At 42.0% G+C, this 15,823-nt stretch overlaps 1 protein-coding gene across 3 annotated transcripts in view; it reads right to left on the bottom strand.

The window, feature by feature from the left end:
- The window catches only part of MGAT5 (alpha-1,6-mannosylglycoprotein 6-beta-N-acetylglucosaminyltransferase), a 135,345-nt gene that overhangs the window by 9,577 nt on the left and 109,945 nt on the right, over positions 1–15,823 (bottom strand). For all 3 annotated transcript variants that reach the window (XM_063340803.1, XM_063340804.1, XM_063340805.1), the window contains exons 13-16: positions 10,761–10,907; positions 6,679–6,795; positions 5,759–5,833; positions 1,086–1,243 (exon numbers count right to left, since the gene is read on the bottom strand). In XM_063340803.1, the coding sequence (XP_063196873.1) occupies positions 1,086–1,243; positions 5,759–5,833; positions 6,679–6,795; positions 10,761–10,907 (497 nt within the window). The remainder of the gene's footprint in view (positions 1–1,085; positions 1,244–5,758; positions 5,834–6,678; positions 6,796–10,760; positions 10,908–15,823) is intronic.

Genomic DNA, 15,823 nt, shown 5'->3' on the forward strand with positions numbered 1-15,823 from the left:
CTTTCAGCATTTAACAGATTTTTTTCCCACAGAATTATAATTTTGTCTAGACAGCTAGAAAAAAAAGCCTGACAAAGTTTTTGCATGAGCTGCTTCTGAACTCTGCTGGAAATTACAACTTCTCAAGCAAAATACAAAAGTAAGAACCCTCTGCGATTTAATTTATCAAAAAGTGGAGATAGAAAACCTAGGAAGCAGATTCCGTAGCAGCCATTTGTGGGAGCCCAGCTTTGAGTGCTTTGTTTTCATTCTGAAAGGAACACAGACATACTCCCAAAGAGACAGCACCTGAAAGCACCATTAATTGCCTTAATGCATAGCTGGTAAGCTTTATAAATTGGCACTAATACCTCTAATGTGCAAGGGTTTACAGTTCTTTACCTAGGACAATACCCACAAAAGGTTTGCCGAAACAGTAATTGCTAATTGCCAATGAATACAGATGTTTCAATATGGATGTCAATCATGGCCAAAGAGGGAGCTCAATAAATAAAAGCAAAGCAATACTTTCCAAGTGCTGTATTTAAAATCATGGGAACGAATGATGGAAATCACACAATGCGTATGGAGTTCTACTTCCTGCAGCAAAACGCATTTATTTCTGAGCCAGCTGGCCGAGCAGAGTTAGGGTTAGTGCAAGTCCCCTCCCTCTCGGAAGGATACGGCAAAAGCTACGGAACCGTGCCCCTGCTCAGCCAGGGCTGCCCAGGCAAACACAATTCCAGCCCTGGCACCTGCGATCCCTGCAGCACGAGCATCTCTGCTCGCTGCAAGCAACCCACGTCAAAGGTGCACACACGTAGGAGATGGGGGCGGGGAGGAAAAGGTGTAAATTTCTGGCCTCGGTGCTGTACACACATGCAAAAAAGACACGCTCCATGGACGGGTGCTCTCAAGGCAGCTGCAACTTCCACCACCCACTGCTACGGAGGACCCAGAGCCAACCTCGGCTCGCTGCTGCCACACAGACAGGGCGTCCCTCCCCTCCCTCCCTTCTCACGGGGTTCGTATGCTAAACTTCACGTGTGGCAAAACCCAGTGCAACAAAGAGACCAAATAATATGTTGGTGCTTTTAAGTACCTACCTAAGCAGAGCTTTGTCCTTGTTAAGATGCTGGAAGAAGGAAGGCTCACAGATGAGCTGGCTTTCCTGACAAACTTGTTTACAGGATTTCCCAGGTTCGGCAATTTTTACTTGAAGGGCACTTAATGGGGGCCACATCACCTGCCCGTGACAGAAATCCTGCAGTGACAGATCACATTTTATTATAACGCATCCAGTCCCTTGCTGGCGATTTTCCCCATTAGTAAAATAAGTGGTTATTATCACCCAAACACTTGTTTTGCAACTCGTTTCGGTTGTATTAAAATCAATAGTTTAAGCACAGTTAAAATTTATTTATTTATTTATTTTTAGCATGAAGGAATTATCACCTTTGATTGCGACTTGAAATGTGGTAATATCTTTCTTCCCAAAGAAGCTTCTTCCCTACCTTTATCTTTCAGTGTATCATGAGCACCTCCAGATATTCTCTTTACTTCCACGTACCCAACCCATGTTGGCTTTCTCAGTGACTCCTGTTTCCCTAACTTGGTGCTGGCGGAACTATTTTCGTAACAGCACAAATATCAGGGGGAAGTTCTGGTAGGAGAAGAATTTCAGAGGCCTGTTCCCCTGTAGGCAAGAAATGTCTCAAGGGGCCCCGGTGGAGAGGCATCTGGAAAGGATCAGGGGACCCGCAGCGCCACAGAGGGAGCTCAGCTCATAAAAGACCGAAGATTTCTATAAAGAGACCAGGATTCAAAGAGTTTGTTTGCACTTCTTGGTTGAACCGCTAGTAAAAGTGCTCTCCCAACAGTGAAAAACCTGGCAATAAATAACGCATGCAGTCAAGTGTCACCACAGCGGAAAGAAACAGGATCTAAACACACCTGCTAGCGGAAACTCTTCACAGACAAGTTCTTATGGTCTTGACATTTAAAATGAGAAAAAGCAAAGAGGAAATTTTAATCGCTGGTTTTACATAACAGTCCGTGATACTCAGCCATTAGTTTAACATTTGGCGACTCTCATCTGAAGGTGATCAAAAAATCTGGGCGCAGTCCATCATGGTTTGCTTTCTCCTGACAAAACCAGTACTTGTATGTACGGGTCCCACTGTGACCCGAAGCTTAGGAAGGCTGAACTACTTGAAATGTTAATGAAGCTAAAACCCCAAATCATTTACCAGTTCTCAATATCAGTTTGTGGTTTTTTTCTCTGTTTAGGTTTCCTCTGCTGAAGGAGGAAGTTCTCATGCTCCCAGGTCTCACCATAAATTTACTATTACACAGCCACGAATCACAGAATATCCTGCGTTGGAAGGTACCCAGGAAGATCACAGAGTCCAAGTCCTGACTCCACACAGGGCAACCTAAAAGCTAAACCACACATCTAAGAGTGTTTTCCAAACACTGCTGGGACACTGACAGGCTTGGGGCCATGACCAGTTCCCTGGGGAGACTGTTCCAGTGCTTGACCACCCTCTCAGTGAAGAGTTTACTCCCAATATCCATTCTGAACTTCCCTTGATGCAGCTCTAAGCCACCCCCCTCCTGCCATATTTGAAAAAACTGAGTCATTTTAGAGCATATTTATGGCAGAATAATTTTAACAGCATCTAAAAAGCCAGGTTAACAAGAGATGGTTGGAGGTACTTTTTAATGAGGTTGTTTCAAAAAGGTCATTTGGACTTAAGCACCCTGCTTCCTCTCTCCTTTTATAAATCAGTATTTGAAATGCCAGATGCAGAAGGAAATCTAAATAGGTTCAAAATCCAATCCAACACTGTAATATATATACTATATAATACTATAATATATACTAATGCAAGATATACAATGTAATACAGTGATACCGGATTGGATTCACAGCTAAATTTTCTCAAAGACAGGGAATCACTTGTGAGGCTTCACCATTTGCTGGGGGCTTCAGCTCTTAGATGAAAATTCTCCTCAATAACTGGGCACAGCCTCCCATTTCCAGCCCGTAGCCCAGTGGGAAGCCTTCCTCAGCTTATGCCACCTTGAAGCGTGGCTCAGAGTACATCACCGTCACTGGTACCAGCACAGAGGGCTCTGTTTCAGTTTGCTGTCTCTGGCTAGTTTTGCTATCAACCATTAGAAGTAACCTAAAGTTGGGATCTTCACCCCAGTCCATCATCTTCACCCCAGTCCATCTTGTCTCATATCCCTACGTGCATAAGGGTAAAATGAAGAACAGATGTTGTGTAAAACAGCAGGTGAAGCTTCACCAGAGACTGCGTTTATGTTTGGTTTACCTACACCCACAATTTCAAGGTGAGACAGGCTTAGCCCTGTCGTCAAAGGAGGTGTCCTCCTCCCTCTGGCTTTTCCTGCCCTTGGAGGAATGTCCCCGCTCCATTCCCTTTGCCAAGCCCTGGTGCTCAGCTCACCCTCTGCTGAGCCAAGTCAGTTTGCCAACCCAGTAGAGCCTTGCCAAAATAATTTTCTGCTGGGTTACCAAGAACTCTGCTTGGCCACATTTTTCAAAGTCAGCATGTCTGTTTCATCAGCCCAGCCTGCCTCATCCAACAGCTTCCAAATTTCCAACAGGGAATCCTGCAGCTGCTCCGGCTGCAGTTGCCTGGCTGCTCCTTTGATGGCAGTGCCAGTTTAAGCGGTCCCACCCTTTGGTTCCCACCCTGCGCTGCCGCTTTGCAGAGCTGACTCAACTGTTTGCAGAGCCACAGAGCAACCAGGAACAAGGGATGGACTCAGCAGACGGCAGACGCACCTACCGCCACGCTGGGCTGCTGGCAGGGGCAGCGCGCTGGCAGAAGGAGCAGCTTGGAGTGAAAGCTGTTTTATTCCAGCTGAAGGTGGCACCGCTAAACGTGAAACCACAGCTCACAGCAGTTCTCTGACTCCAGACCCCAAAGACCTTCAGCTCAGCTGTCAGATCTGAAGGTTCAGGGAACTCACTAAGCCTTTCTTGTGAACGCTGTCCTCCCTCCTGCTCCTGAGCCAAAAAGCACCAAAAGGGGAACTCCAGACAACTCCGTTACATCCCACAGTTTCACTGTCCCATGGGGTGACTTCTGGGTCAGTGTACTTGGCCCCATCCTCTTCACATTCAGACATCCCCTGAAGACCACACTCTCATGGTTAATGCACCCATCACCTCTGAACCAGATCAGGCCCATGCATCTTTGTTCCCGTTCCAAGCTTGTGCTGCCTTCCCTGTTCTGCCCACCTCCCACCACAAACTCTTCAAAATAAGATCTCAATCTTTCTTTTTGCTTCATCTGACACATTAATCAGGCACAGTGCTAAGCACATGCAGCTAATAATGGTGCTTGAGCATCCTGAGGGCTGTGAAACAATAATGGCTTTTGACAATTAGTCAAAGCACTGAACATCATCACAGTGCTGTATTTATTCCCGAGAAGCACCAGCACAGGCCAGGGCTGAGCCCTTGGGGCAGGTCCAGAAGGGACAGACAGTTTTGCCCCACAGATGCTATCTCTAAATTGTCTCCTCTTCTCCCTCACACTGAGCTCCGTTTCCTCCTGCATTGACAAAACCTCCCCACTAGAGCTAACCCAGGTAGAAGAATCAGAAGCAGCAGCGATACTTGTACAGGCCATGCCATCAACACCGCAGCAAAAAGCACAAGGCGTTCACTGGCAGGGAACTGGAAATAACTATGTTGCGTTAACTGCGCTTCTCGTCTGAAGCTGTTATTCTTTATTACTGTCTGTAATATTGTCCTCTTTCAGAAACACAGGTACAGGAGCGCATGCAGCGCTTTTGAAAGAAATCCTGGAAGTTAATTGGCAAAACAGAGATAGAAGTTATTCCTGTCTCTCCTCTGCAGCCGCCAGCACAAAAGGCAGAGCCGGCCATTGCAGCAGATCTGGCCTTGGGCAGAAGTCCAAGCAAACACACAGTTTCTAGAAATCTGTATCCCATATAAATCTCTGCAGTTTCTTACTCCAACTCAGCATCTTCTGCTGCTCTCAGCTGGCAACAATGCATGGGGACCAAAAGTCCTTTAAGTAACTGGTTTCCAAACCATTTAAAGCTTTATCGATTGAAACTAAATACTTGAAAAATCCGCCCAGAGGTTTTAGCCTAAGTGCAATTCTACCACAAAAGAATCTCAATATTTACGTGATACTTCATGATCCAAAGATTTTTTTGTGTGTACACAGTTAAAGAATGTCACACATACATTGAAAAATTACTTTGCCTTTCTGCTTTGATACAACATCAGAAGGAAGGAAGGTTCTTTGTAAATCAATCAATGAAATAATCAATCAATAAATTTTTTTAAAAATTAAAAATTTAAAAGCTCCTATAGCTCCTGAAATTCAGGCACGTATCTCCATTTTTGCAAAGACATATGGTAAATCAGACACTCACAGATGAATCAGAACCCAAAAAGTGAGGAGCAGGTTGAATATTCTGGTAGCCAGCACTTTGTCGTAATTTCTAGTCAGTCTCTTTACACATGAAAAAGCTCAGACCCCAAGTCCCAGGCCTCCCAAGCCCCACAGGGCCAAATCCACAGAAGTGAATCTCTGAGTCCGTGTGGACCTCTCAAGGGAACTTCATCTGAGCAAACAATGCCCAGACAAGGCCCGCGCAGCTGCTGTTCCTACTTGAACAGCAACAACCCTGAGAAGCTTTAAAATGTACAGGTTCCTCTCTTTCCAACATAAAATAAAAGACAATCCACAATGAAAGTTCATACCTGTCTTTCAATAAATGCATTCATCCTCTGAAGCATCCCCTCACATGTAAATTCATAGGGCAAATAAGGGTCAATCTGTGGAAACAGCGTGTTAAGGTTAGGGGATTTTGTTTAAATGAACTTCGTGGTGCGCTGTGTGGTAGCAGCGTGCTTTCCAAATACTACATTACAGCTTAAGTAGCAACAATAAATGCAAATAAACTCATTAGCAAATCACAATTTCACAAAACCATCAGCAGTTTAAGCTGATTTTCGCTCCTTTGTGAAGGCAATAGAAGTTGCACAGTGATTAGCTTTAAGGAAACTCAGGCTATACTGCAAAGCACTAGATATAAAGCTGGCCTGAGACCCTGCGGGATTCCACAGCTCCTGTTTTAACTAAATTTCAGTTCTGGAGTTGAAGTGAAAAAGAGAACATTATGACAATAAAAGAATGTGATACCTTTGAAAATTACTTCAAACTTCCCCCCCACCCCCCTTTGAAGTGCCCTCATTACAATTCCTCACCCTAAGTGCACAAGCATTTCAGCGCTGCTTGTGTCAAGGCTACAAAATCAAAGGCGTTGAGCATGTACTTGGGCAGCCTGCAATGCTCTAAGAATCAACACGGAAACTCCTGCACTGAATGCGCAGAAAATACAGATTGCTGGATAATTTACATATGAAATTCACAATTCTGTACAAACTCACTCGTGCTCTTTTTTTTTTTTTTTTTTTTTTTTTTTAGGTAAAACTCTGACTTACCCAGCACTAAAACATGATAATCAGATACCACAGAGATGTAATAACAATTTTTTCCCCCAATATCCTACCTAATTAAAGCACTCTGCTTGATTAGGCTAACATTAGGAAGCACTCCACATGCAATACACAATACACCTCCTCAAGTGTTGATGACAAATTGAGGATACGCTTCTCACCTTTTGATTCAAAATTGATTTCACAGCCTTCTCAACTTCAGAAAGATCATTGATGTCTACAGTCCAGACATGGGGCTTCCCAATGTAAACCTCAGCATAGGGATGCTGAGATGTCAACTGAAGAGAAGAAATAATATTGGTAAAAATTAATGCGTCAAGATATCTTTCCCTCTCACTCTCTTCATCAGATTGTTGGATGAAGCACACTAGGATTAATGCAAGAATTCAGCTAGAATTTAACAGTCAACATCATTCCTTCTGAGTTACTTTTCAGATTTTCTGTGTTTAAATTTAGAGAGTGAATTTAGTTGGAAAACTGAATATCGGATAACAACACAGATCACAAGTAACATTAGTGCATCTCTCATTTGTGGCTTTAATCCACCTAACGACCCACATCACAGTGGACTTGCTGCTTACCGAAATTTCACAACACGCCCCTGCTTCCCCACAGCTCATTCACAGGCCAGCCCCACGTTTTCACAACCCCTAATTGCTACCAGTCCTGGTTAGACCTGCAGGACTGCCTTCAGGAGATGTCACCCTTGGCCTGTCTCACCTTCAGACAATGTCCTCGCCTCGTCTCTCCTTCAGATTTCAAACATTTCCAAGCTTCTGTGAGTAGTAGTGAATAAAGCACCATTTAGAACTGTCTAGGTTGGAAGGGACCTTTCAGATCATCGAGTCCAACCATCAGCCTAACTCCATCAAATACATCACTAAACTATGTCCCTCAGCACCACGTCTACCCAGCTTTTAAATACCTCCAGGGATGGCGACTCAACCACTTCCCTGGGCAGCCTGTTCCGATGCTTGATAACCCTTTTGGTGAAGAAAGTTTTCCTAATATCCAATCTAAACCTCCCCTGGTGCAACTTGAGGCAGTTCCCTCTTGTCCTATCGCCTGTTGCTTGGGAGAAGAGACCGACCCCCACCTTGCTACAATCTCCTTTCAGGTAGCTGTAGGGAGCGAGAAGGTCTCCCCTCAGCTGCCTTTTCTCCAGGCTGAACACCCCCAGCTCCCTCAGCCGCTCCTCACAAGACTTGTGCTCCAGACCCCTCGCCAGCTCCGTTGCCCTTCTCTGGACCCGCTCCAGAATTTCTATCACTCAGACGAATTCTGACTCTCCCTGCTGGTAGTTCAAGAGTGATTTGACCTCACTAAGAGTGTTAACTGGTATTTTGTTCACCACTTTGTCAGAAAACAAATTAAATAAATACCAAAATAGATAACTAAGAAAAGTTATATCAGAGATTGCTTTCAGAACTAGCAGGATGGCACTAAAAGTAATTTTTGTGACAGGTTGCACAGGAGTGAGAGGAATGTGCAAATGAACACAGAGAGAGGAAGCAAAAGCTGCAGAAGAGAGGGGGAATGCTTCACAAAGGCCTCAGAAGAAAATTGCTTTTAAAATAAATATAACACATACAAACTCCCCAGGACAGATAATTCATAGCCAATTTTTATCCAGCTGCCTCTTTATGCATGACACAAAGAAAAATCTAGACAGTACCAAAGTTCTGAAGTACTAAAGAACCTTCTCCTGCACTGGGCATATACTATTGCCACTAAAAATATACGTACTTAAAAATTTGGTTTTTAAGACTGAGTTCCCAGGGCACTTCTCTCTGGACTTCGGATGGCAGAAGCTATGTTCCTATTGCTTTTGGTAACAACCAAAAGCCTTCTATCACACCTTTAAAAACATGAACATAAACTAGTGTTTTAAATTCCACAGATCTTTAGGAATTACGCCTTAGACCACTCTTTCTCTACCATCTCAGACAGGCCGATGGCAACATTAAAGCCAGATCTGATCTGGAAGATGAAAAACTAAACTTCTCAGACTAGTAGCTGTTTTAAGTATTAAGAGTAACTAGTAACATATTTGTATTGCACCAGTTATTCTACATCTGTGCTCTCAAAAAATATTAAGGCTGTTTCCTAATACTGAAATGCTTTAATTAGCTGAGGCTTAATGTTTTAGATATTCAGGACGTACTCCTTCTGCCTGTAATTAAAATCTGTAAGAATTCTTATAAATAGATTTGGAATTAATTTCTAATTTCAGGTCTTTATTTTTCCTTCCTAAAAGCAGAAAAAGGAAAGAAATCACACCGACCAAGTAAACATTCCAACTAGATTTAGCATACAATGCTTTCTTGGGGGGGCAAAGGGAGAATAAATATCCCTACAAATACTGGTACGAAACAAGCTCCTTGAAGGTGATTTTTTTTTTCCTGGCTCTTTTCCCCAGCAAAATCATGTCCCAAGATAAAACAACTGCTGAACTAAAATCAAAATGGTCATTTCCAGTTTTTGTACAGAGTCTTCACTACAGGACTCCATCTTGCAGGTAGAGGGGAAACAGTTACCCCCCTCTCCCCCCATAATAAATTCTACCTAAAACAAGAGAGAAATAGTGGCTTGCAGTGGTTACTTTACAAAAGTACTAAACACAGACGTTATCTTCAAATTGGGCTATGGATAATCAATTCACAGAACTACACAAGCTTTTTTTTGTTCTCCTTTAACACTTGAAAAAACAGAGAGAAGGATTTAAGGACTTTCTTAATCCCAAAGAACCAGCACATGGATTACTGGCAATCGGATCTAAACGCAGTTGAGAAAGTTAAGAGAAAAGGTTACTCTTAGGATAGGTCACTGGGGCATGTGAACACAGTGATGTTCGTGACGAATGTTCGTTATATTATTTTGTACTAAAGCAGGGATTATTCTTCTGTGCCAGTCAGGTGCAGAGCATTTCTGGCAGTGGTGACACATGCCAGCGGGATTTAGCACAGCATTCCAAGGACTAAAATTCCTACTAAAGAGTTAGATGGGTCCAGATTATTTACTGAGCCTGACGAGTTTAGTGTCTGGGCACAGAACAAGGGGAAACGAGACCCAGTCGAGCGACCCACAGAAGAAAAGCTCTGAAAGGTGCCAAGCCCAAGGAGAAAGTTTGAACAGACTTTTTTTCCCCCTTATTGCTTTTTCTTTTCTTAGCAACGCAAGCTGTGAGAAGGGGCGAGTTTGAACTCATGCCCTGTCCCTACTGAATGAAGGCAATTACAGTCCCGGATGATAAAATCATAAGGAATTTATGTTCCTGGTTTAAAATGGGAAACTGTCCTTTCCTTATCTACTACCTCCGTACGCAATTTATATAGACCAAACATAACCTGAATTGGGAAATACGACTGTGCAAAGTTCTCGTTATCTAAGTGTTACCAGAGAGCTTTCCCTTCAGTTAAGTACGTAAAGAAAATACATATATCCACCTATGAATAAGCCATGGTCACAGGCAAAATACTAATGTCAGAAACAGCCACATGACGGTTAAATGCTTGCAAGTGGTATAGGTGGAATTTTACCTACACCAAAGAAGAAAAATATTCCAAAGCCAGTGCCAGGATGAGGGGCTGGTTTACTCAGCCTCATTTTTCTCTTACTGGAGTCTAAACACACTGCCTGTTTTGAAAACTCGAGGTGTGGTTTTCCTGTTCTCTTAAAGAGTCAGTTCTCCCCATGTCTTCTGTGTTTAACCACAAACATGGTGGGCTGTGACCGTTAACACCGTAGCTCAACAGTGTCTTGAGCAGGGCTTGTCTGCAGAAAAAAAAAATGTATCCCAAAACACACACAACAACCCACAAATGGCATTTTTATTATTTACTTAAACACCTATTTACTTCCTACGCAGTACACAGTAATGTTTGTTTCTTCAACGAAAGAAAACCACTTTCAAATGACACATCGTGTATCAGATGACATGACCTGTCCTGGGAGGAGCATCAGGGCTTCAAGTGAAACTTCAGTTTATGATCTATCAATAAGAATTAGCAGAATGTACATATAGGCAAATCTAGGGGTAAAGTTTAACAGTATGTTAATGAAAAATTTTGATTATCCTATAAATGTAAGGACTGATAATCCCATCAAGGGCTAAAGAAAATGACAGTTGCCCACCTTATGCAATAAACTGTGAACATTTACACAATTTTTCCTATATTGTGTTACTAAAAAGAGATCTACAGTCACTTTCAATAATGAAATTACCAAGATGGATAAAGCTTACCTCTCGGAGTGTAGGTTTGCCTTTGAAAAATTCTGTGTTTTTGCTACTTTTTGGTGGGTCAAATCTTAAATTTAGAAAAGCGCATCCATTAGCAATAGCCTCTAAAGGAGCCGGCCCTTCATATGGAAATCCAAGACCAACGAACAGCTGAAAAACAGAAAACAAGGACTGTCTTAATTTCTGTTCTTTAAAAAAAACTGAAAGCTAAGAGGTAATTTAAACAATAAGGCACTCTAAATATACCAGCCTAAAAAAAAAATCTAATGTTAAGAAAATGGGAGAAATTCAGCAGCTCACCCGCTCCTACCCAAGCGGTAACGGAATGTCCTGTAAAACACATTTGACAATAATCTTCTGTAATGAGCTGAGGTGGTATTTCATGGAGCTGAGGCAACAACGGACCCTTTCAGTCATTTTTTTGGGAAAAAAAAAAAAAAAGGAGTTATTTGGTGGTTTGATTGGTGTTGAAATGGAACTGCTGGGCCTCTCTTGCAGGTACAGGTTTTATGCAGTAACCTCACGAACAGCTACACCACTGTTTTCCCCTCTCTCCCACATGAGCTAACCTGCTGGTTTTGCCAACAGGAACATGCTCCTGCCAATCTGATTAAGTCTTCTAATTAAAACGGTAGATGGCAGCAAACATCAGCTGAAGACACCGTGCCTGGGCAGCAAGAGCTTGCACAGGACTGAGGGTTCAACCCCTCCAAGGTAAATTGAAGGAGGAAAAATGCATCACAAAGTTCTGACATCAGCCGAGATTATAGGTGCTCTAGAAAAGGCAATGCTTTTCTCCAATGTAAAGAAATTTAGTATTTTTTTCCGAGTTGTCTGGCATTTATTTGGATCTTGACCCCTTTTCCTGGCCCAACAGAGTTAAAACCCTTGAATTATATATAGGAGTCTTGATTTTTATTTGAATGTCCGTGTATAATGGAAGAATTATAAGCTCTGATCTGTAACAGCAATTTCTCAGCACTGCTGCGTGACTTAACATGTATATACATATAGCTACTGCTTTTTTCAAGAAAATAAAGAACAATCTTCAAAACCGTTAGGATCGTGTATTCAGGATATACATATTCAAAGAGGTCAAATTATACTATTCTGCATTAAATTTTCCACAACATGGAGGTGAACCCTAGTAAGAAAAGATTCAAAACTGAAGGCCCCTTCTAGGGGCTGATTTTAACACTGATGCATAAACCTGGGGTCACAGAATCATAGAATCGTTTACTCTATGGTTAGAAAAGGCTGGAAAAGGCCCTTAAGGTCATCAAGCCCAACCATCAGTAGTGTTGGGCACAAGCATTGCAGCATCTATCCCCGCCAACCCATGGCAACAACAGTGTAAATTCTGAGTTGGCTCATTTTAAAGAGAAAGTTAACACTTCTCAGCATAGTTGGGGACATACAATTTTCACTGCATGGAGCTGAATACTCTTATTCCAATTTTCAATTTTTAGGTTAAAAAAGTCACCTACTCGCAAAAAGTTTCTCAGCTATCTTACAGATTAAAATCTTACAGGAAACTCTCCAGTGGCTGATAAAAAAACAACTCTGGAAGACTATCTCCACTAAAGCTAGATTATCTGTATTTGGGTTTTGTATATGGCGTAAGATACATTACCTTTCGTTCAGAAAAAATACATACAAAATTTCATCTCAGAAGAGGCTTAATTTAAAGAAAGGTAATGTCTTGAAAATAATGAATTACGGGCATGAAACCATTTCACGCAATCTGCACACCTAATGTTATTTATTTAAACTACTCCTTAGTTCAGGCAGAAAACCAGCTGAGAACCAGCAATTAAAACCATCTGAAGTATCAATTCTCCTATGATCCTGTGTTTGTCTCTTCTGTAGAGAATGCTGGTTTGTTTGCTTCGTTTTTCACTTTTTTTAATAAACTGCTGCTGTGCACTGCTGAACAGTTCTGTCTCTGACTGCTCCGTTTATTTAGGAGGAAGCTCCACGGGGAAAGAAACATGGTTTTTATGTTTTGACAGCCCAAAGCGCGCTGTCAACACTTAATCTATAATAAATAGCTCACCACCTGTTTCGCATCCATTTCCAGCCTCACCTCTAAGCAGCACCATACCTTTGAAGAAAGAAGGATGAGTCTGACTGCTAGAGCGGTGCGCGCGTGTGTGCTGACTGTTGGCCTCAGGTTTTAGCCCGGCTCACACCTGCCCGCAACCCTCCCTGCCCCAGCTCCTTCTTTCAACCCTCCAAAAATCTTCTGTCACTCTCCATCACGTCGACACCAGGTCAGCTGAAACTCCCAAACTGAATCTAGACCCTGCTCCTGAAAATTGCCCTTTATTAACGTTCCTTGGTTAGGGAGGTAGTAGTTTTGTATGGTATAAAGAGCAAAACTGAGGAATATCTTAACTGCCTCAGGAAAGTCACATTCATTATGATTCAAAAAGCAAGCATTGAAGACAACGGGTCATTTCTGTAACTTATTCTCATGATGTGCTAATTTGCTAATCCTTTGAATTACATGCAACTTGTTATTTCCAGACAGGCTAAAACAATCTGTCAAGGTACTTCCTAAAAGTATGTAACAAATGCTGCAAGTCCGCAACTGAAAAAGAAGGGGAAAAAAAGGAAAAGATACAACTAACAGATAACTGTTTTGTGGTCCCAGCAAAGCAAACACCCATCCTCAGTACAGCTGAAGCTGCGTGGAAGAAAAGGCTCCTTCCCACAAAATGATGAAAATTTAGAACACACTGTGTTTCCACTATTTTATGATATAAATACACACTGTTGCCTCCACATAAGGTTGCTGACTATGGCTTTTAGGGTACTCTCTTACCAGATGCTGTGCCTGGTAACGGAGTCCACCATGGGCAGCCACCTTCACCCTATGGCTGAAGATCTGGAATGCAAAACTCCAAATCTGACGTTGCTGGCGACGTAACTGTGGTTCAAAAATGTTAGCCCTGATCTGGTTTTGTTAGCTGCAGCAGAATTGCTATATAGAGTAGAATTCTTTTATTCTTTACTGGTTGATTAGTGCTTGAAACCATTTCTTTTTCTGTACGTGAGCATTCTTCTCACCTTTCAAATGTTTTTGAAAGCCAGAACCATTATTTTTTGTGCAGGGCTTTAGGCGGGCACACGCCACAGTAGGCTCTGTATGCTAGCGCCTTGCATAGTGAGATGATTGCCAGGAAGAGTTTACAGTACGAAAGTACATCTAAATGAGAAAACAGCAAATAAATACAGATGTAAAATGATCATGGTAACAGTGGTGGGGGTTTTTTTAAAACCATTTCCTTGTTTACAAGGTCTGCTACCCAGGTGTGTCTGTGCCTGTAGGTCTGCATGAATCAAAAAAGGGGATTCATATCTGCAATCTCGCTTGCTCAACTTGAGTAAAGCAGGTGTTGAAACCCTTAAGCAGGAATACTTTGGTTTTCATAAGAAAGGCTCCTTAGGAACCTTTTCTGCCTTTGCTGTGAGCTGCACCCCTGGTTTGGAATTTCAGGCTTTTGAGTTGGCCACCCAGCATCAGAGCAGCCAAGACGCCATTCTTTTCTGATTATAATGCAGGCAGTCCTTTCACGGTGTAGTAGCTAAGTGGAAACTTCTCTTGACATGAAAAGTGCTTCACAATCACTCCCGTGACAGAACAGTGGGGTTTTGTTTTATTTTTTGGAAACCACTGACTTTCAGTTGACACTAAGCAATTTATTTGTGGAGTTCATGGCACCAGATCAGACTATTATTAAAATGAGTTCTTCAACAAACAGTCTTTCTAAATTATAGCCAAAGGTATAAAAGAAGGAGCGAATGTTTTACCTCATTGACTGTAATTCTGACCAGCTGAATATTTAAGAGAAAAACTGCATATTCCAGAGACTAAACGCTATATTTCCGTGAACAAAAGTGTTTATCTTCTCCTCTCCCCTTTCTAACATTACTGCACTTCATCGAATTTATTCTGTTGGGTCGGTAGGTTTATCACCACTTTTGTATGCCTTCATACCGAACTTATGTATTCTCTTCTGAAGTACAGAAAGAGAAGTGCAACAAAGGCTGTTGTTAACTATCTTGATATATTTTTCTCATGAATATAAAATACTTTCTGGAACAGTCAATCCTTTTGTGATTGAAACAACTTTAGAATAGAATCACTAGTTAAATGTCTTTTCAGCTGATCTTGTGAAGCGTGTGGAAGTAAAAAATATATTACTTCCTAAAAGGCAATATGAAAAGTTTCCTTTCCTATTTCTGCTTATCCATCATTGCAATGGGATTTTTCCCAAACTGTCTAAACAGGGTGGTTGCTCCTACTTTTATTAATCACCATTCGGAAATTGTACATTCCGCTAAGTAAAAGAATTTGGATTCCCTCAAAAATTCACAAGTGGCTCGAGGCAAAAAGTTGCATCTGAAACTTTCTTGAAAGGAGGAATATTTCTCAAGAATTCAGTCCTGGTTCTTCTAAGAGCCTGGTCCAACTCCTCCAGCTGCCCACTTGGCAAGAAGCCAAGTAAATTGGCAGGAAGGCTGCCAGCTTGCCTACCCTATTTTCCTCTGACGTGATGAATGGTTTTACATCTTCTCATTAGGAACTGTTGACATGTCTCGTTTTTGTCATGCACTACACAGCTGAACTAGCCATGAAGAATCTCAAACAGCCCCCTCCTGCTTGGAAAATGCACTTATTCTGAAATGCGTTGCTTTACGATACACACCAGAATGAACTGGCAGCTGCAGGCTTTTGAGAATAACTGTGTCCTGTACCAACTCATACATTTGGGGAATGCAAAGCTCTGAGCAAGAATCATGACTGAGCCGTCGTTACCCATCGGTATTTTGCTATCCAAGGGCAAAACGAAGCAGTGCAACATAAACTGACACTTCTGAGTACACTGGACTGTGCAATTTGTTAAATTATTATTACTTTCTGAAAACTAGATCATTTTTCAGCTGACCTAACAAAAACTTGCTAACACAATGTTGTTATCACAAGCAACGAAAGACAATCCTTGCCCTTGGGTATGAAAACATATGTTTAGAAAAAGAAAAATCTGAAAGTTTCTGGA

This window comes from Chroicocephalus ridibundus, chromosome 7 (genome assembly GCF_963924245.1).
Source record: "Chroicocephalus ridibundus chromosome 7, bChrRid1.1, whole genome shotgun sequence".
Classification (NCBI taxonomy): Eukaryota; Metazoa; Chordata; class Aves; order Charadriiformes; family Laridae; genus Chroicocephalus; species Chroicocephalus ridibundus.